This window comes from Erpetoichthys calabaricus, chromosome 11, assembly GCF_900747795.2.
Source record: "Erpetoichthys calabaricus chromosome 11, fErpCal1.3, whole genome shotgun sequence".
In the NCBI taxonomy this organism is placed as follows: Eukaryota; Metazoa; Chordata; class Cladistia; order Polypteriformes; family Polypteridae; genus Erpetoichthys; species Erpetoichthys calabaricus.
Genome location: NC_041404.2, coordinates 67,556,259 through 67,577,214, shown reverse-complemented (window position 1 = coordinate 67,577,214; position 20,956 = coordinate 67,556,259). Strand labels below are relative to the sequence as shown.

The window sequence follows — 20,956 nt, the reverse complement described above, 5'->3', positions numbered from 1 at the left end:
AACAAAAGATACAACATGAAAGACTGCCAATGAAATCTGATAGTGGCAGACCTCAAAAGATGTTAGAATCCTAAAAAGCTAGTTTGTGAAACTGAGTTGTAAGTAGCTTCTTAAAGCAGTCAAGAATGGGTTTGGTTTCTGGCAAGTCATTACTCAGCCAAGGGAAAGCATTTCTGGAAAAAGCCCTTTCACCTTTGATCTAAAGTTTGCAAAAATGCTGCTTAAGAGTGAATGAGTAAGTGGAATGGATGGAGTGTAGGAGTGGAGGGAGTGTAGATAGGGCATGACTAGGGAACAGATATAGTGAGGAACTGCCATGGACTGTTTTGCATGTATGAATAAGAATTCTGATAGATAGATAGATAGATAGATAGATAGATAGATAGATAGATAGATAGATAGATAGATAGATAGATAGATAGATAGATAGATAGATAGATAGATAGATAGATAGATAGATAGATAGATAGATAGATAGAAAAAAAAGTATTCACAGCGCATCACTTTTTCCACATTTTGTTAGGTTACAGCGTTATTCCAAAATGGATTAAATTCATTTTTTTCCTCAGAATTCTACATACAACACCCCATAATGACAACGTGAAAAAAGTTTACTTGAGGTTTTTGCAAATTTATTAAAAATAAAAAACCTGAGAAATCACATGTACATAAGTATTCACAGCCTTTGCTCAATACTTTGTCGATGCACCTTTGGCAGCAATTACTGCCTCAAGTCTTTTTGAATATGATGCCACAAGCTTGGCACACCTATCCTTGGCCAGTTTCGCCCATTCCTCTTTGCAGCACCTCTCAAGCTCCATCAGGTTGGATGGGAAGCATCGGTGCACAGCCATTTTAAGATCTCTCCAGAGATGTTCAATCGGATTCAAGTCTGGGCTCTAGCTGGGCCACTCAAGGACATTCACAGAGTTGTCCTGAAGCCACTCCTTTGATATCTTGGCTGTGTGCTTAGGGTCGTTGTCCTGCTGAAAGATGAACCGTCGCCCCAGTCTGAGGTCAAGAGCGCTCTGGAGCAGGTTTACATCCAGGATGTCTCTGTACATTGCTGCAGTCATCTTTCCCTTTATCCTGACTAGTCTCCCAGTCCCTGCCGCTGAAAAACATCCCCACAGCATGATGCTGCCACCACCACGCTTCACTGTAGGAATGGTATTGGCCTGGTGATGAGTGGTGCCTGGTTTCCTCCAAATGTGACGCCTGGCATTCACACCAAAGAGTTCAATCTTTGTCTCATCAGACCAGAGAATTTTCTTTCTCATGGTCTGAGAGTCCTTCAGGTGCCTTTTGGCAAACTCCAGGCGGGCTGCCATGTGCCTTTTACTAAGGAGTGGCTTCCGTCTGGCCATTCTACCATACAGGCCTGATTGGTGGATTGCTGCAGAGATGGTTGTCCTTCTGGAAGGTTCTCCTCTCTCCACAGAGGACCTGTGGAGCTCTGACAGAATGACCATCGGGTTCTTGGTCACCTCCCTGACTAAGGCCCTTCTCCCCTGATCGTTCAGTTTAGATGGCCGGCCAGCTCTAGGAAGAGTTCTGGTGGTTTTGAACTTCTTCCACTTACGGATGATTGAGGCCACTGTGCTCATTGGGACCTTCAAAGCAGCAGAAATTTTTCTGTAACCTTTTCCAGATTTGTGCCTCAAGACAATCCTGTCTCGGAGGTCTACAGACAATTCCTTTAACTTCATGCTTGATTTGTGTTCTGACATGAACTGTCAACTGTGGGACTTTATATAGACAGGTGTGTGCCTTTCCAAATCATGTCCAATCAACTGAATTTACCACAGGTGGACTCCAATTAAGCTGCAGAAACATCTCAAGGATGATCAGGGGAAACAGGATGCAACTGAGCTCAATTTTGAGCTTCATGGCAAAGGCTGTGAATACTTATGTACATGTGCTTTCTCAATTTGTTTATTTTTAATAAATTTGCAAAAACCTCAAGTAAACTTTTTTCATATTGTCATTATGAGGTGTTGTGTGTAGAAATCTGAGGGGAAAAATTAATTTAATCCATTTTGGAATAAGGCTGTAACATAACAAAATGTGGAATAAGTGATGTGCTGTAAATACTTTCCGGATGCACTGTAGATAGATAGTAATAAAATAGTACTTAAAGTAATAAAAGTACTTTAAAAAATATACAAATTGCACTTGTTATATATACAAACCGCACTGGTTAAATGCACAATTTGCACTGGTTGACTTAAGGTCTATATTGCGCATTGGGAGAATGATATGGAGCAGTTTTAGGTGTAATGCGTAAATGAATAGGGAGGCAGTGTAGGTGTGACAGTTACAGGAGTATGATGATGCAATGAGGTTCGACCAGCACAGTTTGCACCTAATGAAGCTTCTTTATAGATTCTGCACATTTTAGATAGATAGATAGAGTTATACATGGAGCTGCTGGAAAGGCTGCCACTTGCGGCGGCGCCTGAGTCATCAAAAAGTAGAAGCAGTGAAGGTGTATTATTAGTCTTTCAGGAACAAACTGTTAACAGCAATGGCCTAATTCTGTAATTTTTGCAAAAGTGATAGAATTAAACAGAATTTTTTTTAGTCAGCTGGCTGTTAAAAATAACTCCAAGGTTATATACAAAAGTTGTGAGTGATACATAATTATTACAATCTGAGAGACTGAAATGACTAACTTTGTGCATAGATGAAATGGCGCCTATTAGTGTGACATCAGTCTTAGAACAGTTTAATGTAAGGAAATTTTGCTGCATGCATTACTTTATTTCTTAGAAGCAACTTATAAGGACAGCAATGGTAGAAGTACATTTGGGTTTGATGTTAATACATATTTAAGCGTCATCTGCATACAAATAATAATCCAAACTGTATTTCCTTTTGAAATTTCCTAAAAGCAACACGTGGATGCAAAACAGAATAGACTGCAGAGCTAAAACCTGAGGTACACTATAACATACTAGGCCAGAATTAATTATTACCCCAGAGAACAAAACTGAAACTGCCTGATAAAGAAGACTTATGCCAGTCAAGCTCAGTGTCCAGTAACCCAAGCTACTTTTCCATACTATCTATCTATCTATCTATCTATATAGTCAATTAGGAGGGCAAGATAGACTGTGCCAAAGTCAACACTGAAGGTTAAAAAGTACTAATGTTAATTACACTGGAGTGTCATGGTTTTGTATGGATCTCATCCCTAGATTTTGTCTTTTTTATCTACTATGTGTTGTTACAGTGGGCTGAAGGTCAAAGAACAAAACAAAAACAAAGGAAGTGCAAAAAAAAAAAAAACCACACAAATGCACAAACCATTAAAGGCCAAATAGAAAAAGGGAAAAATGGAAGTGCAAACAACAAAAATGAAAGCACAAACTTAAAATCAAAGCAGAAAAGTTATCACTGGAATACGGGGAATTTGGTGGATTAATGACGAGATACAGGGAAATCTATTTCCTGTATTATTTAGAACCAGTAACGGCGCACTGCACGATAACGTGCAGTGAATACACTTGACTTGAGCATTCATAGTTTTCATACTCTCTCTCTGTACGTTTAGCATTCGTTTGCTCAGAGGTTGATGCATTTGCTGCTTCCTGAGCAGCTCTTCTTTTCTCCACCCTAGCGGACCACTTCTTTTCATTTGTTGGCATCTTTTCGCATTAAAACTGATTAGTGTTTGTGCTGCAATTACTTAGTACGTTTTCTTTAATTTTTCACTTAAGCTGGCACTAAAGTCTTCAATCTGCCTCAAGAATGATTTAAGATATGAAGAGATAGGGGAAGTGACGGCGAAGGTGGTAGGGATGAGAACGGCGCCCGTACACATGCGCCGCATGGCGGCCCTGCTGCCCACTGCTGAGAGTTGATTCTACAATAAAATAAAAATAAAAAGAGGAGTAACCTTGGAGGTCAATCATCACCCCAAAAGCGGACAGTAGATGTCACGTAGTATATGTGTACCAAATTTCAGGTCAATAGGTCAAACGGTTTGTGAGCTACAGGTAATTTAAAATCCTGGACAGACAAACGGACAGCCACGGTAGCGTATTATATAAGAAGATTTAATAAAAAAAGGAAAATCTCAGTAAGGTGTTTCCTTCAACTGAACTAGTCTTTTAAAAACATTTCCCCCACTTTTCCAGGTTGCAGCTTGAACTTTAGGCAGTAGCAATCCTTGTTCGCAGGCAGACATTAATGTAAGTCTGTAGGCACACCCCGTTCCATAAGCCAGCAGCACTGGTCACCAGTCTATTGCAAAGTACGCTCATTCAAACACTCATAATCATGGACACGGAGTAAGTTTTTCGTTGACAACACATGTCCTGCACTAGAGGAAAACTAATGCACACAAAAGGAGACTGTGGAAACTGCATTTCAGCAGAGCCAGTGACTGAATTCAAACACTGGATTATGGAGCTCTTAGGTAGCATCACTTAATACTGTGCTATTGCATTTTAATTTCTCTTACTGCCATTTGCAGAGTGCGACTATGTAAACTTGACTTTAAAGATCAAGCATTGTCTCACTAATCTGAAAAATCAGACATCAATTGAACATAAATAACAAAAGCTATATGTTAGATAGATAAATGTAATCCAATCCCCTGCCATCTATACCTTGAAGTTGCCCTGTCACGAGTGATCACCCATTTCTAACCACAATGGTTTGTTTGTGATACTCTCATTAGATGCTGCTTTTTATCTGTTAGTGTTATGAAAAGCATGTGTACAGATTGCAGTGGCAGCTTTAACTTTTCAAAATGACACTGTCGTAAGTAGAGATTCTTGTAAGCCTGGATGCAGAAGATCAGCACATCTACTCTCAAGCATACTTGAGGCAGGACTGGAATGTGCAGTGTTTTCAGACTTACACAAATGTCTGCCTCTGAAACAGTAGCACAAACTGGAATAGTAGGGGAAAATGTTTTATAGAAGACTAGTCCAGTCCAATAAAACAACTTCATGGAATTTTCCTGCTTCTCACCACTAATCCACCAGATTCCCTGTTCCCTATTGACATCATCTCTGTTATGTTTTTTGCTTCTGTTTTCATCTCTTCTTTAGTTTGTACTTTCATGTTATTTTGATTGTGCTTTAACTTCTTTTGTTTGAGCTTTCAATTTTGCTTGGATTCAGCTTTGCCTTCCAGGGGCACTGTAAGTATTAGGTCCAAAATGACTTCATACATTAGCACACTTTTATTGTTCAAAGCATGTGTATTTAAATGAGCATACAGTATAGTATGATCCTTGTACCCTGTATAAAGGACAGCCGGGTCCCATGCCCGGCAGGGACGCCCCTGATGCATTTGTTCTGGGGGAGCAGCCATGGACACTTCAATACCTCCCCCGGGACGCTTGGTGGCAGCCTCCCTGGCGGATGATGATTCTCCAACCTGGCGCATGGCTCCATGGGAGATGGAGTCTTCCACAGCCTGGCTGGGGGCTCGGATGGCCGCTAGGGGGAGCTGCATGGAGTCTGCAGCCCGGCTGGTCGACTCTGCAGCCCCACCCGGAAATGCAATTAGGACCAGGTGGTCAAGCACCTGGAACGCTTCCGGGTGGGGTATAAAAAGGGCCAGCCACCACCACTCAAGGAGCCAGAGTTGGGAGTAAGGAGATGAAGCTTGCGGAGGAGTGGTGGGAGAGAAGAGTGTGTTATTGTGTGGTGTAGAAAGAGGTGCTTTTGGGACTGTGTATTGCCTGTGGGTCACGGGGAAGACGTGCGCCCACGGGTGAAGAAGAAAATAAAGCCCTTGTGTTTTATACGTGCCTCTGTGTCATTCTGTGCCGGGTCGGGTGCTATATAGCGCCTTTTCTACACCTAAGAAATAATAACGCTTTGAGGGTGACTCAAGTTACTGTAGTTGTACTAAGATTCTGTTTTTTATGATTCAGAGTGCCTATAAAACAAAATAGAAGAAATCACAGTGGCAGAAGAACAATGTAAATTCCAGTAATATCAGTGAGGAGTATAATGAGAGCAACAAATATTTCCACATGCCATACATGAATCCAGCATCCTCGAGGGGATCCTGAGAACCCTCAGGATGTCCCACAGGGCAGCTCAATCAACTGAGTTGAACGCTTTGTGAAAATCGACAAAGGCTGCAAAGAAACTCTGCTGATATTCGCGTTTGCGCTCCATGAGAACCTTCAGTGCCAAGATGCGGTTGATGGTAGACTTCTTAGGCGTAAAACCAGACTGTTCCGGTCGCTGGTAGGTGAGCAAGTGATCACAGATCCTATTAAGGACGACCCTAGCAAGGATCTTACCCAGCACAGAGAGCAGTGTTATCCCCCTGTAGTTGCTACAATCCAAGCGATTGCCCTTCCCTTTCCAGATAGGGACGTCAAGTCCCGTTTTCCAGTCAGTTGGGATGATGCCAGTCTCCCAAATGGAAGCAAAGATTGCTTGCAATGCCAGGAGGACAGCCTTACCACCAACCTGGAGAAGGACCTCTATGTTTTTCCCAGTTGATTCTGGGGTTCGTCAGGGGTGTGTTCTTGCTCCTATTCTGTTCAATGCTTGTATGGACTGGGTGCTGGGCAAGATCGTGGGGTCCAGTGGCTGTGGGGCATCTGTTGTTGAAGAAAGATTCATGGATCTTAACTTTGCTGATGATGCTGTGATCTTCGCAGGAGTCAATGGAGGCATTGATTGGGGCGCTTGAGAGACTGAGTGAGGAGTCTGAGTGTCTGGGCTTGTGAGTGTCCTGGATAAAAACCAAGATCCAGGCCTTTAATGACCTCTTGGGCACAGCCATCAGCAGTGTGTCTGTTTGCGGAGAGAGTTTCGACCTTGTCGAGAAGTTTACTTACCTTGGCAGTGACATTCACGTCTCTGGGGACTCTTCCTATTAAGTCAGTAGACAGATTTGAGAGCATGCGGGGTCATGAGGTTGCTGGAAAGGGGTGTGTGGCACTCCTGATATCTATGCAAAAGGATGAAGGTCCAAGTCTTTAGAGTCCTGGTGCTTCCTGTCTTGCTATATGGTTGTGAGACATGGACTCTATCCAGTGACCTGAGACGAAGACTGGACTCTTTTGGTACTGTGTCTCTTCTGAGAATCCTTGGGTACCGTTGGTTTGACTTTGTGTCGAATGAGCGGTTGCTCATGGAGTCCTGAATGAGGCACATTACCTGCATTGTGAGGGAGCGTCAGTTACAGCACTATGGCCATGTGGTGCATTTCACCAAAGGTAATCCTGCTCATAAGATCCTCATTGTTGGGGACCCGAATGGCTGGACCAGGCCAAGGGGTCGCCCACATAACACCTGGCTGTGACGGATAGAGGGTCATTTCCGGAGGGTGGGACTGGACCGCGTGTTTGCCTGGGCGGTTGCAAACTGGGATCCCGAGTTATTTCGTCGTGTAGTGGGTGCAGCAACGCACTGTACCAGTGCATGCTCCCCAACTTGACTTGACTTGATACATGAGTCTTATGTTGCAGGGTATAGACAGCGGTGAAAAGTTCAAACCACAAGACTCTGATGGTTAATATTTGATCTCTATGACAGGAATTGTAATACTAAATTCAAATAAATACTGTACTTTGGAAGAACAAGATCTGAGGTTTGATTCCCACAAAATGCCGAACCGTTTATCACGAAGCAATCCCAAAGAAAGTTCTTGAATGTTTCCAGGAGCAAACAAACCTAGCCACAGCACCAAATCATCACTAACACCATCTTAGCCAGAGCCCTACAAGCCTACCAGTTAACTGAGAGGAACTTGACAAACCCACCAAATGGAAAATAGTCAGTTACAACTAAATGAGAAAATGGACAGGCACTCACCGGCTGTTCTTAAAGGACAAGACATGTTCGGAATGGAAGCATGGAGGGCAGGTGAAGTATAGCGTTGTATCAGAGAAGTGTCAAGAACTCCAACTTCAGCTAAAAAAGAAAATAAAAAAACTTTATCACACCGCAAGCTTTGTTAGTTCAGAGAGAATCTGTTTTTCACACTTATTTGTGTTATTAACAAAGACAAAAAGCACCATGTTTTGTTAAGGTCAAACCGCTTCTGATAATTTCTAGTGAAACCATTAAAAGAATCGCAAATGTCTTCTCATATTTACCACTTTAACATTACACCACTTAGAAGTTCACTAGCAGCTCTTACTTTCTGGATTCCTGGTCTGGTTAGAAGTCTGTGTGGTCAATGAACAGGATAACTGGGTATCTCCTGGCAGAAAATTAGTTTCTGTTCCATTCTGTGATACAGAGGACAAGGTGGGGGTTGTGTTTCGCATTAGCCCACTTAATTGTGTGCAGAACTGCTGCTCATCACACTCTTCTGGTTCATTATGATGACAAGCAGCACCCTCCTTTGAATGTGAACCATGGAGAGCATTTGACTCCATCACTGGAAAGTGGGCGTCAACATATCCATCCTGACTGCAAGCTTTTGTCTCATTCTCAGTTCCTGGAAGAGGACTGTTTGAGGTGGTAGGGAAAGCTGCAATGAAAGATACTTTCTGAAAATCATAAAAACATTTAAATCAGGTGAAGACCAGAAAAGATCAAAATATTACATTTATAAAAACAATAAAAATGAAAGAAAGCAATTCATGCCTACATGGTATATTAGTTTCTATTTATATAGAATTCAAGACTTAATGGCCTGCAGGGTATTATTCTCAACACGTATTAATGAGGAAGTAATTTCTCAAAAGTAATTTGTAATGTCAATAAGTTCAAGGTTCTTTGGTGGCCCCTCCAGTCGCCGGATCTAAATCCAGTAGAACACCCTTGCGATGTGGTAGAATGGGAGATTCACAGCATGAAAGTGCAGCTGACAAATCAACAGAAACTGTGTGATGCAATCATGTCAATATGGAACATAATCTCAAAGAAATGTTTCCAACATCTTATGTAAACCATGCCATGAAGAACTGAGGCTGTTTTGAGTGCAAAAGGAGGTCCTCACCATTATTTGTATAGTGGTCTTAATGAGTGTATATTGTATAAATTTTCAGGTACAACACATTGTTAGAAAAAATCTAAATTACGAATCATCTCCCAAAAAAGTGATAATTTTTTTGCACTCTTAACAAATATAAGATGAACAATGAAACCTTTACCTAGCCCCAGTAATGTAAACATTAAGATGCTAAAGATGCTATGCTAAAAGCTCCAAGAGCTAGGCTTTACTCTTTAACTATTAGTTCAAGGAAAAGGTTGACTGTTTCATTGCCAGAGCAATGCTCCTGTCAGAAATAAGGATCCACAATTAGCCAAAGTTTTTATTCCAGATGCTCAGCATAGACCTTATGGTTGAGCGATACAGCAGTAACAGAATCACTCCTTCTTCTTGACTCTTGCATTCAAACTGCCCTGATGGAATGTCCAGTTAGTCTCAATGTTGCTGTGTGTAGCATTAAAGATAACCAGAGTCAGTAGAAGGGTATGTTACAAAAGTTTATTTTGAGTTTGTTACTGAAACTAAAATGCTAACCAAATCATAAGTCAAACCAAACATGAATTCTAAAAAATAAGATCTTGCTAAATGTTTTTTTATTTGATTTTGTAGCAGTCTTTTCCAAGTCTTTCATAAGTTTTACTAAATTTTGGATGTTGGCCTGATGCGAACAGCCTCAGTATATCATGGCTGCCACAATATCATAGGTCACAGGTGATATAAATTCTATTCCTAGTAACCATACAGCATCACACCAAATGGCCAGATGGATGAAAAACAAAACACACAACATAGCAACATGAAAACTTCACCACGATAATTAAAAAAATTAAAAACAAAAAGAACTGTTCAAAAATCAAGTACAACAGAACAAAACTGGTTCTTCTAATGATTTTTTTTTAACATTTACTATTTTACAAGTGAGAACCACAACCTTTGTCTAATAATTCTGAGGTACTATGTTCACCTTATACAGTACCTAAATTTCAAGAGACACCTTAAACAAGATAAACCAAAAATATTCTGTGATTTCTCCATTTCAGGCAGATCTCTTCCAACCTTGTCACCTCAGCTTTTCATTCACCATTGTGATAAAGAAACTCTTCACTTCAAACACTGCTTTCTAGGAGGAGGCTACCTGCACTGGGGACAGGAGCTACTCAAAGGGCTATTTGTACTTCTGAAGTCAAGGTCGCAATTTCTCCCTCCTTGCTGAGAACTTCCTGGGTGACACTGCATGTATCTTTGCAAGTCATCTACTGATTTATCAAAATCGCTGAAGCCACACATTATGTCATTCATTACCCAGTACCTTGCCTATCTATGGTCCTTCAGCAATTTGAACTTCACTGCAGCAGCTGTCTGCTTTCTTTCAATCATATCAGGAGATGTAACAGTTAAAAATTTCCAGTCTCTTCTTTTACATTTCTTTTTCAGGTTTAAATGGTTGAAAATTAAATGTGCATTATGGTATGTTTAATAAATTCCTTTCTTATTCTTCTCACAAATTTTGCCTTCTTATTCCAAACACAGGATTTGCTCCCAGTCTATAGCTGCTAATCAAGAAACACATTCTGATTTATTCACTGTGCATGAACACTGACTGTTAATCTAAAAGTGTCCTTTTTTATTGTGTAATCCAAATTTTCACATCCTGATTGTTGGTACAAATATAAATATACAGCTTTTTCTGGCTGGCTTGACAGAATGAAAAATATTTTGCTAATTGATGACACCAGATATTAATTACCATTGCATCCTTTATTCCTATCTTATAAAACACAAGAAAAGAAAATACACAATCAAAGTGATTAGAAATATTCAACCCAACAAATTATTAAAACTAAGTAAACCAAAAAATGCATTTTGAATAACTAAAATAAGGCATAATCCTAACTTGGTTGTCAAGATATAGCTAAAAAAAATTCTTTACTCTGTTGAGACTATCTTCCTTTTTAATATGTTCACTGTTAGCTTAGAATTAAATATTATTTGTTCATATTTTGTTTTTCTTGATATATGTTGCTAGCATTGGCATCTTTACATTAGGGCAAGTGGAGCAAATGGTGATACTTTGCAAAAAATTTAATAAAAAGAAAACTCTTCTCAATAAGTTAACATATCATTAAAATATTTATTAGCAAACTCAACTTAGTCATCATCATTTTTTTCCAATTAACAAAAGTGCTTTGCAAAAAATTTAATAAGAAAACTCTTCTCAATAAGTTAACATATCATTAAAATGTTTATTAGCAAACTCAACTTAGTCGTCATAATCATTTTTTTCCAGTTTCTATCATGTGCCTAATGCAATTTCTTAGCCATAAAAATATTTCCTTTTGGAGTGTGAGGCATTTTCTTTGTGCCTAGTACAGTATGCTAGATTATTTCTGGGTTGCTTGGACAGGCCTTTCAATCCCACTGTGTTTCAGCAGCAGACGTTTTCAGTCCTGCTTCAGGGCTTGAAGAATTGCCTGTTCAATCAGCCTTTGTTTGAACTTTTTGTGACACAATTTAAAGGCTGTGAAAACTTCTAAATCTCACTGCATTGGAATAATCATCATCAACATTATCATAAATCACTTCAGTTTTTATGTACAACAAAATTTAGCACTTTGCCCATTGAACAAAATTAGATATTAAATGTTTGGGACTATATTGCCCTGAACAATCAGTAATTATAACTAGTGATTTTCATGAACTTCACAATCACTTTTTTAATATATAAAAATAACATTATTATGATACATAAATGTATATTTTAAAGAAAATCTTGGTAGATTATTGGTACTGCTTTTTATTGCTAGTAGAGATCTGGTTATACTATTTATGTTATACTAGTTATGTTGGATAAATGTAAAAAGGGAGAAATCTGGATATTTAAACATCAGGAGTTTTTGACTTAAAATTGTATATAATTTGAATCACCTGTTACATATTACTTTTTAGTAATCATTGTGTTCATAAGAATTACTTATGAATGCTTTGAAATCACTTTAGTTTTTTTCTTTGGTGCCTCCTGATTCATTGATATGAGAAAACCCCCACAATATGATAGACCGTTCTAGATGTTTTGATGTCTAGTTATGCGAGATGTGAACCTTTTTGGGGTTGCCGCCTATTTTTGGAAGATAATTGTACAGGAAATTATACCCTTATGATAAAGAGTAAACCAATAGGTGTCTTCAGCAAAAATAATCAGATGAACTTGAAGTTGTGCATCAGCTGACCCCAGGGGTTCACCCCATAATGGGATTTAAGGTGTCAGAGTTACTTCTTTTCACAAAACTTTGAAAAAACGGGGATCAGTAATATGCTATTTCGAGGTTGCCAACCATGAATTTGATAATAATTTTGACATTTTGTTCTTTACCTTTGGTTCTAGCTCATCTAACAGTTCCCAGATGGTTAAAAATGGCAAATATAAAACATAAGCATTGTGGGGTATATTTCAAGGTCACAGATCATGATTATGTTGTTTGATATTTGATCCTTTACTAGGGATTGAGCCCTCAATGGACATCTTTGAGAGGCTGAAAAATGAAAAATTTCTATTGCAATCAAGAATATTTAGACTTCAGACATTAAAACTGAAGCACACATTTTAATATTAAAAAAAATTCACACCCCTTTTCTTGTTTATTATGTACTTCTACCTCAGAAAGTAAATTATTGTACTTCTTATGAACACCCTGTATTAGGGCAGCATATGCTAATTCTGACTTTTTATACTGTATATTATTATTTTACAAAAACAGATTTAAAGAGTTTTTGTCAATGAAAGTATCCTAAATAACCTTAGTCTTTAGTAATTCATGTGGCACTGATATAATAATTTTTAATTATTTATATATATTTGTTTTAAGATTAATCTACTTTTCATTTACCAGAGTATCAGTGGATATACTTGATATGTGCAAATTGTAAGATAAGTTTGGTCGTTCTTTTTTAAATGTACAGTATAAAACTTGCTGTAGGCTGAAATTGAACCCTCCCACCCAGGCTATAAGGCATGGAGGTAAATCCCTCCATCCATCTGAAATTCAGACTTTTGAGTGGTGTACTGAATGGCATATCCAAAACACATCGGACGGTCACGTGGAAGGTCTCCTACTGTTGAAAACCGACCATTTCGGCGACAAAATGGAACATGGGACTTTAGGGGGTATGCGATCACCAAAACTTGATGAATGATGATTGGAAAATGTCCCCTGGTCCGACTACTTGCGATTTCTGCTAAATAAATAAACTAAAAACTGAGACAGTTTGGCGTAAACAGCCCGACGCCATATTGATCGATCTTACTTATGTCAACTTTACTGGCAGATGGAAGTGTGCCGGTGTGCAGAATTGTTTAATTATGCTAATGAGTCCAGTGAGCAACATCCAATTTGTAAGCACAGCGTTAAAAAAGAAAAAAGAAGAAGAGAAGCGCTAAATCTAAAAGTTTTTACAGTGGTTGGTTTTCATGTTCAAACCATAGTGCAGCCTCTATACTTACCTATTCTCTGGACATTGGCTTCATACCGCAAGCACATCTGAACCATGCTGCACAGCCCTAGTATGGACAGTTGTCTTTTGACAACACCAAGATCGGTAAGTGACACATGGCCGGCTTCCAACAAAATCAATAACAGCTCACGAACGTCGAGGACACAATCGAGTTTACTTTTGGGAATGACCTCAGCCCAGAAAGCTTTAAACGACCTTACTGTCTTCTCATCCTGTAGATTCTGAGATAGGATGGTTGCCAGGCGGTTGAATTCAGACCGAAGGAGTGTTTGGCAATTGGACGACGAGACCGCTTCCATCCCTTTTGAACAAAGAAAGCTTCGATGCGCTATTTTCTTGGTGAAGTCAAGTAGAATCAGTACTGATCAAGGCCTATGAAGTTAGCAAAACGAAAACGTACTCGCGCTCCCTGGGAGCAAAGCGAAATTAAAAGCATAAGTAAGACGTAATAGGAAGTAATGACGGTGCGCCGGTCGCCAAGCCCCGGCAAAAGCAACAGCCGGTAGGAATTAAAATGCAATACAAAAAAAAAAAAAACTGAGAAAGAAAGCACGATTCTACAAACTTCAATAATATTTACTGCAATCAGCTTGCTGCAATGCTCCGTTTAAGTACAGACCGACACCGAAATGACGCTAAAGTGACTTTTTAATGATCTTATTGTTTGCTTGCCTTACATTTCCCTCCATCGCACACTCAGCCCTATTACGGATGTTTGGTTTAACAAAGATGTGAAATGCATTTCGAGATATCTTGAATAAATTTTGTGCAGTTCAAGAAATCTGAAATGTGTCAAGAAATCCTACAATGACAGGAAGCACCATTTAAAACATAGTTCAATTTACAGAAAATAATTTTAAACTGAACTGAATTTACCTATCTTAAAATTTTTAAGGACTCGTTTTAAGCGGTCTCAAAACGTGAGATGTCTCAACATTCACAGGCGGTCACTTTGAGACAAACAGGGAACACCGGAGAGCAGACGGTGATTGCAAGGTGGGCGTTTTGCAAGGCCTTATTATTTCTATGCGTGAATACCTGACATCAAAAATGAAAGGGTTAATGGTGTTATTATTTCCACAGGTCTATTAAGATTAAATAAAAAATAACACATTTTATTGATATATAGCGCCATTCCTATGCTCAAAATGCTTCACAGAAATTCAAAGTGAACAAGGGAAAATCAGAAAAAGATCAAATACATAACGTTGGACACAAAAAATATCAGCAGAGAGCACTAATTAAACATAAATACAGGGAAAACATTTGAATTAGAATAAGAGGCAATAAACCAGAATAAAAAAGAAAAAAAATTGGAAAAAAGGCGACTTCACCTTTTATTTATGCAATATGCTCGACGTATTTCATTAACGTCGGTTGTTTTTAAAATGGTTTTAATCAAATTTCACATTGGCGGAGATCATTTATTTATTTATTTGCACAAGGGCCCATAAAACTCTACATACACCACCATTTTGAGATATGTCACTGTGCTTTAGATGCACTATGCAAAGTACAATTCAGATATCGGAAAGTGACCAGAGTTTCATTTTAAAATATCTTGCAATATATTTGAGATAATCCTTCAGATACCATTAGTTAACTTGTTTGTATATGAATGTTTTATGTATAATAGTTTCACCAACTCAAATTCCATTCAAGTCATGTTGTTATGACAATAAAGTAATTTTTAAGAAGGTCCTATGGGAATATTGACCTGTACTATGTATTGCTTATTAGCATTTAGTTCTCAATGTAATAAAAATGGACATAAATACAAATGAGGAAGAGAGGGTATTGAAAAGCACAACAACAAACATCAATGGACAAATTATGTTGTGCACAGTGTAGTATTATTTGACTTGGGACAGCTGATGTGTCATCATTTCCCATTATTCACAACATTTAATGATTATGGATAAAATGTGATTCAGAACCTGCTGGCCTCCAGTTTAATGCTAGACTATTGTTTGTCAGACTGTTAAAGTGGGTACAGTTTTTTCTGGTGTGGCAGAAATTCAAGGCACATATTTTACTTTAGCAGCATATCATACATATATCTACAATCCATAGCAATTCCAATTCTTTGATTTTTTTTTAACAGTCTTCTGCCTGGACTACCAGCCCCCCAGATAATACTAATGTATATCTCACCATGCAGTGATATCTCTATGGTGATCTCTATGATGTTTCTATAGTGTAACATTCTAAGTTTATGAGAATCATTTTGTGTATCCTGCATCGCCTCAACTGCCTCAGAAAGCAGAGCGGCCTTTTTTAAGAATGAACTCTGTGTTGTGGCTGCAGGTTGGGGAGCTTGTGTAACTGAAGCAATGGATATTTTATACTGTTGCTGTATTGAGTGTGTCTCCGTCATTGGCTCTTGAAATCCACAACAAGCTCTTTATCCATCCATCCATCCATCCTCTTCCGCTTATATGAGGTCGGGTCGCGGGGGCAGCAGCTTGAGCAGAGATGCCCAGACTTCCCTCTCCCCGGCCACTTCTTCTAGCTCTTCCGGGAGAATCCCAAGGTGTTCCCAGGCCAACTGGGAGACATAGTCCCTCCAGTATGTCCTGGGTCTTCCCCGGGGCCTTCTCCCGTTTGGACGTGCCTGGAACACCTCACCAGGGAGGCATCCAGGGGGCATCCTGATCAGATACCCAAGCCACCTCATCTGACTCCTCTCGATGCGGAGGAGCAGCGGCTCTACTCTGAGCCCCTCCCGGATGACTGAGCTTCTCACCCTGTCTTTAAGGGAAAGCCCAGACACCCTGCGGAGGAAACTCATTTCAGCCGCTTGTATTCGTGATCTTTCTTTTGGTCACTACCCATAGCTCATGACCATAGGTTAGGGTAGGAACATAGATCAACTGGTAAATTGAGAGCTTTGCCTTACGGCTCAGCTCCTTTTTCACCACAACAGACCGATGCAGAGCCTGCATCACTGCGGACGCCACACCAATCCGCCTGTCGATTTCACACTCCATTCTTCCCTCACTCGTGAACAAGACCCAGAGATACTTGAACTCCTCCACTTGGGGCAGGATCTCGCCTCCCACTCTGAGAGGGCACTCCACCCTTTTCCGGCTGAGGACCATGGTCTCGGATTTGGAGGTGCTGATTCCCATCCCAGCCGCTTCACACTCAGCTGCGAACCAATCCAGAGAGAGCTGAAGATCACGGCCTGATGAAACAAACAGGACAACATCATCTGCAAAAAGCAGTGACCCAATCCTGAGTCCACCAAACCGGACCCGCTCAACACCCTGGCTGTGCCTAGAAATTCTGTCCATAAAAGTTATGAACAGAATCAGTGACAAAGGGCAGCCCTGGCGGAGTCCAACTGTCACTGGAAACGGGTTCGACTTACTGCCGGCAATGCAGACCAAGCTCTGACAATGGTTGTACAGGGGGTCCGGTACCCCATAATCCTGGAACACCCCCCACAGGATACCCCGAGGGACACGGTCGAACGCCTTTTCTAAGTCCACAAAACACATGTAGACTGGTTGGGCAAACTCCTATGCACCCTCCCTGGGTCTGCTAAGGGTGTAGAGCTGGTCCACTGTTCCGCGACCAGGAAGAAAACCACACTGTTCCTCCTGAATCCGAGGTTCATCTATCCGATGGACCCTCCTCTCCAGAACCCCCGAATAGACTTTTCCAGGGAGGCTGAGGAGTGTGATCCCTCTGTAGTTGGAACACACCCTCCTGTCCCCCTTCTTAAAGAGGGGGACCACCACCCCAGTCTGCCAATCCAGAGGCACTGTCCCCGATGTCCATGCGATGTTGCAGAGACGTGTCAACCAAGACAGTCCTACAACATCCAGAGCCTTGAGGAACTCCGGGCGTATCTCATCCACCCCCGGGGCCCTACCACCAAGGAGTTTTTTGACCACCTCGGTGACCTCAGTCCCAGAGATGGGGGAGCCCACCTCCGAGTCCCCAGGCTCTGCTTCTTCATTGGAAGGCATGTTAGTGGGATTGAGGAGGTCTTCGAAGTACTCTCCCCACCGACCTACAACGTCCCGAGTCAAGGTCAACAGCGCACCATCCCCACCATATACAGTGTGAACACTGCACTGCTTCCCCCTCCTGAGACGCCAGACGGTGGACCAGAATCTCCTTGAAGCCGTCCGAAAGTCATTCTCCATGGCCCCCCAAACTCCTCCCATGCCCGAGTTTTTGTCTCAGCAACCACCAAAGCCACATTCTGCTTGGCCTGCCGGTACCTATTAGCTACCTCCAGAGTCCCACAGGACAAAAAGGTCCGGTAGGACTCCTTCTTCAGCTTGACAGCATTCCTCACCGCCGGTGTCCACCAATGGGTTTGGGGATTCCCGCCACGACAGGCACCGACCACCTTACGGCCACAGCTCAGGCCAGCCGCCTCAACAATAGAGGCACGGAACATGACCCATTCGGACTCAATGTCCCCCACCTCCCTCGGGACATGGTCAAAGCTCTGCCGGAGGTGGGAGTTGAAGCTACTTCTGACAGGGGACTCTGCCAGACGTTCCCAGCAGACCCTCACAACACCTGGGCCTACCAGCCCTGACCGGCATCCTCCCCCACCATCGAAGCCAACTCACCACCAGGTAGTGATCAGTTGACAGCTCCGCCCATCTCTTCACCCGAGTGTCCAAGACATGTGGCCGCAAGTCCGACGACACAATCACAAAGTTGATCATCGAACTGAGACCTAGGGTGTCCTGGTGCCAAGTGCACATATGAACACCACTATGCTTGAACATGGTGTTCGTTATGGACAATCTGTGATGAGCACAGAAGTCCAATAACAAAACACCGCTCGGGTTCAGATCGGGGGGGCCATTCCTCCCAATCACGCCCTTCCTGGTTTCACTGTCATTGCCCATGTGAGCATTGAAGTCTCCCAGCAGTACGAGGGAGTCCATAGAAGGTATGCCCTCTAGCACCCCCTCCAGGGACTCCGAAAAGGGTGGGTACTCCAAACTGCTGTTCAGTGCATACACACAAACAACAGTTAGGACCCGTCCACCCACCCGAAGGCGGAGGGAGGCTACCTTCTCGTCCACCGGGGTAAACCCCAATGTACAGGCTCCAAGTCGGGGGGCAATAAGTATGCCCACACCCGCTCGGCACCTCTCACTAGGGGCAACTCCAGAGTGGTAGAGAGTCCAGCCCCTCTCAAGGAGATTGGTTCCAGAGTCCAAGCTGTGCGTCAAGGTGAGCCTGACTATATCTAGCTGGAACCTCTCAACCTCGCGCACTAGCTCAGGCTCCTTCCCCTTCAGAGAGGTGACATTCCACGTCCCAAAAGCCAGCTTCTGTAGCCGAGGATCGGACCGCCAAGGTCCCCGCCTTCGGCCACCACCATAGCTCACACTGCACCCGACCTCCTTGGCCCCTCCCATAGGTGGTGAGCCCATGGGAAGGGAACAAGCTCTTTAGTTTCACTGAAATTTAGGTCAGGATGTGGGCCCTATAGCACTTTGTCAGATCTGGCACTTCTTTCAGAAATGTAGTCTTGTTGTTTATGAGATCATCCTGTCCTTCTTGGTATCATCAGATTATCTGATGATGCATTTGTTATATTTAGTTTTGCAAACAGTCTGGGGCCAAGGCAGCAATCATGACCTGTGGTGGACAAGGATTTGTTGCTAAATTTTATTATCTGTGGTTTTACTGTTAGGGAATTCATGTAAGCCCTGACCCACTGCATTTCAGGATTAACTCAGATGGAATATTTATTGTGTATCTGTTAGAATGAAGTGGACCTTTTAAAAGGTTTTTTATTTTTATTAACGTTAAATGATATAAATGTTTTAATCAGACGAAATGTTTGCACAACATTAAATTGTGTGATTTCTCTTTTAAATAATATACTAAGCATGGAATGATTACTTACTTTCTTTTACTCTAATAATCCTTTTTTTTTCAAGCCTACTTTTTCCACTTGGGTCAAAAGGAACTGCAGTCTATTTAAGGAGCATTGGCTGTAAAGCAAGAATCAAAAATATACATGGGCAAGGATACATAGTCAATTAAACCATACCAGTTCAGTGATCCATTTAATCTAACCTGCATGTCTTTAGGAAGTGGAAAGCAAACCCAGATGTTCATAGAGACAATGTACAGTCCAGATAAGGTTGCAGACTCGGTAGGCCAGCAGATTAACCAAACCTCTACATTTGAGGCAGAAGTACCACAAATCATGCATTCATTTTCTGAATCTGCTTATTCCAGTTTAAGGGCACTCTCTAGTATCAGGAGCAAAGCAAGTACCCAAGATCAGGACAGGAACCCCTCGTCCACCTATTTTAAAACGTACAGATTTTTTTATTTGGATGTGGCAATTACGCGGAAATGCACGAGTGTCTAAAACTGGAGAAACATGGTACAAACTGTACCTGGTTAAGTTTAATTTTTCATTGAAATGAATTGTTAAAATGACACTGCAAAAGGCAGAAACAATTTGTTTCAATACTGTAGAATGTTAAATGTATGATCGCAGTTTATCAAATAGCGAGTTAAACCCAATATTGATATTTTCTTTTTTTTTTTTTATTTCGCACCGATACGCAGCTAGAGAATCCGGGTTACAGCTAAATTCATTTTTCGATTTTCCAGACACAGATTCGACTGTACCGTTTTTTGGAAAGGCCACTGTTGTCCTTCCATTTACTAAAAATGCATTTTTGAAAACAAAGCCTATTATTTTATTCCTTTTCTCATTTATTAAACATACATTTTCTGAACCAAGATCACATAAAGTCGTAACCAGACAGTTTCGGACGCAAAGTTCCTTAGCATTATTTCAAAGCAAGGCCCTTAACCTGCAATTGCTGAGCGCTTTGAGTAGTGAGAAAAGCGCTATATAAATGCAAAGAATTATTATTATTATTAAAGAAACATGCACGTGATAATATCATCCAACGGCTTCGTCTCATTACCACAGATCTGCCGTCTAATAATCTCTGCACAAAGAATGGGTAAACTGTAGAGATTCCACTGTTGAACACAATCGATTCTAACGCAAAACATCTTAGACAGACTCTTGCTTGTCACATGCGAGGGCTAAATAATGTACCAAAAAAAACCATTACTTTTCGTCAATTGCAAGGAGCTGCTTCAACACCTCTAAAGCTGATTGGCTAAAACTACGACAGATTTTACTATCTAATACGAACATATCCAATCGAAATGCATGTTCTTCTTAAATCTCCGACGGTTAACCCACACGGAGGCGTGCTATAGCTAAATATAACGTTTAACCAATGAAAATGGGTTATAAATTCACTGCTTATTTCCGATTGGCTCCCCTTGATTATCAATCAAAGGCTGGGCGAGCGCGTCCTTTTTGTCATTCAACAAGCTAGCACCCTTGAATTACTTCGTCGATAGGGTAAAAGTGATGTCAATCAAGTCGTTTTGTCGTCATCTTCTCCAATCATGAGATCAGGGGCAAGCAATCCCCCACCTCAGGAAGGATTGGGCTCGCAATCGTTTACGTTTTCATAAGTGAATGGCTATT

At 41.1% G+C, this 20,956-nt stretch overlaps 1 protein-coding gene across 2 annotated transcripts in view; it reads right to left on the bottom strand.

The window, feature by feature from the left end:
• The window catches only part of LOC114660528 (uncharacterized), a 41,033-nt gene extending 27,156 nt beyond the window's left edge, over nucleotides 1–13,877 (bottom strand). The window contains exons 1-3 of one of the 2 annotated variants that reach the window (XM_028813276.2): nucleotides 13,427–13,877; nucleotides 8,128–8,463; nucleotides 7,800–7,898 (exon numbers count right to left, since the gene is read on the bottom strand). In XM_028813276.2, the coding sequence (XP_028669109.1) occupies nucleotides 7,800–7,898; nucleotides 8,128–8,463; nucleotides 13,427–13,736 (745 nt within the window). In that variant the 5' untranslated portion in view covers nucleotides 13,737–13,877. The remainder of the gene's footprint in view (nucleotides 1–7,799; nucleotides 7,899–8,127; nucleotides 8,464–13,426) is intronic. The other variant, XM_051933504.1, reaches the window with a different exon arrangement.
• Nucleotides 13,878–20,956: the final 7,079 nt, after the last annotated feature.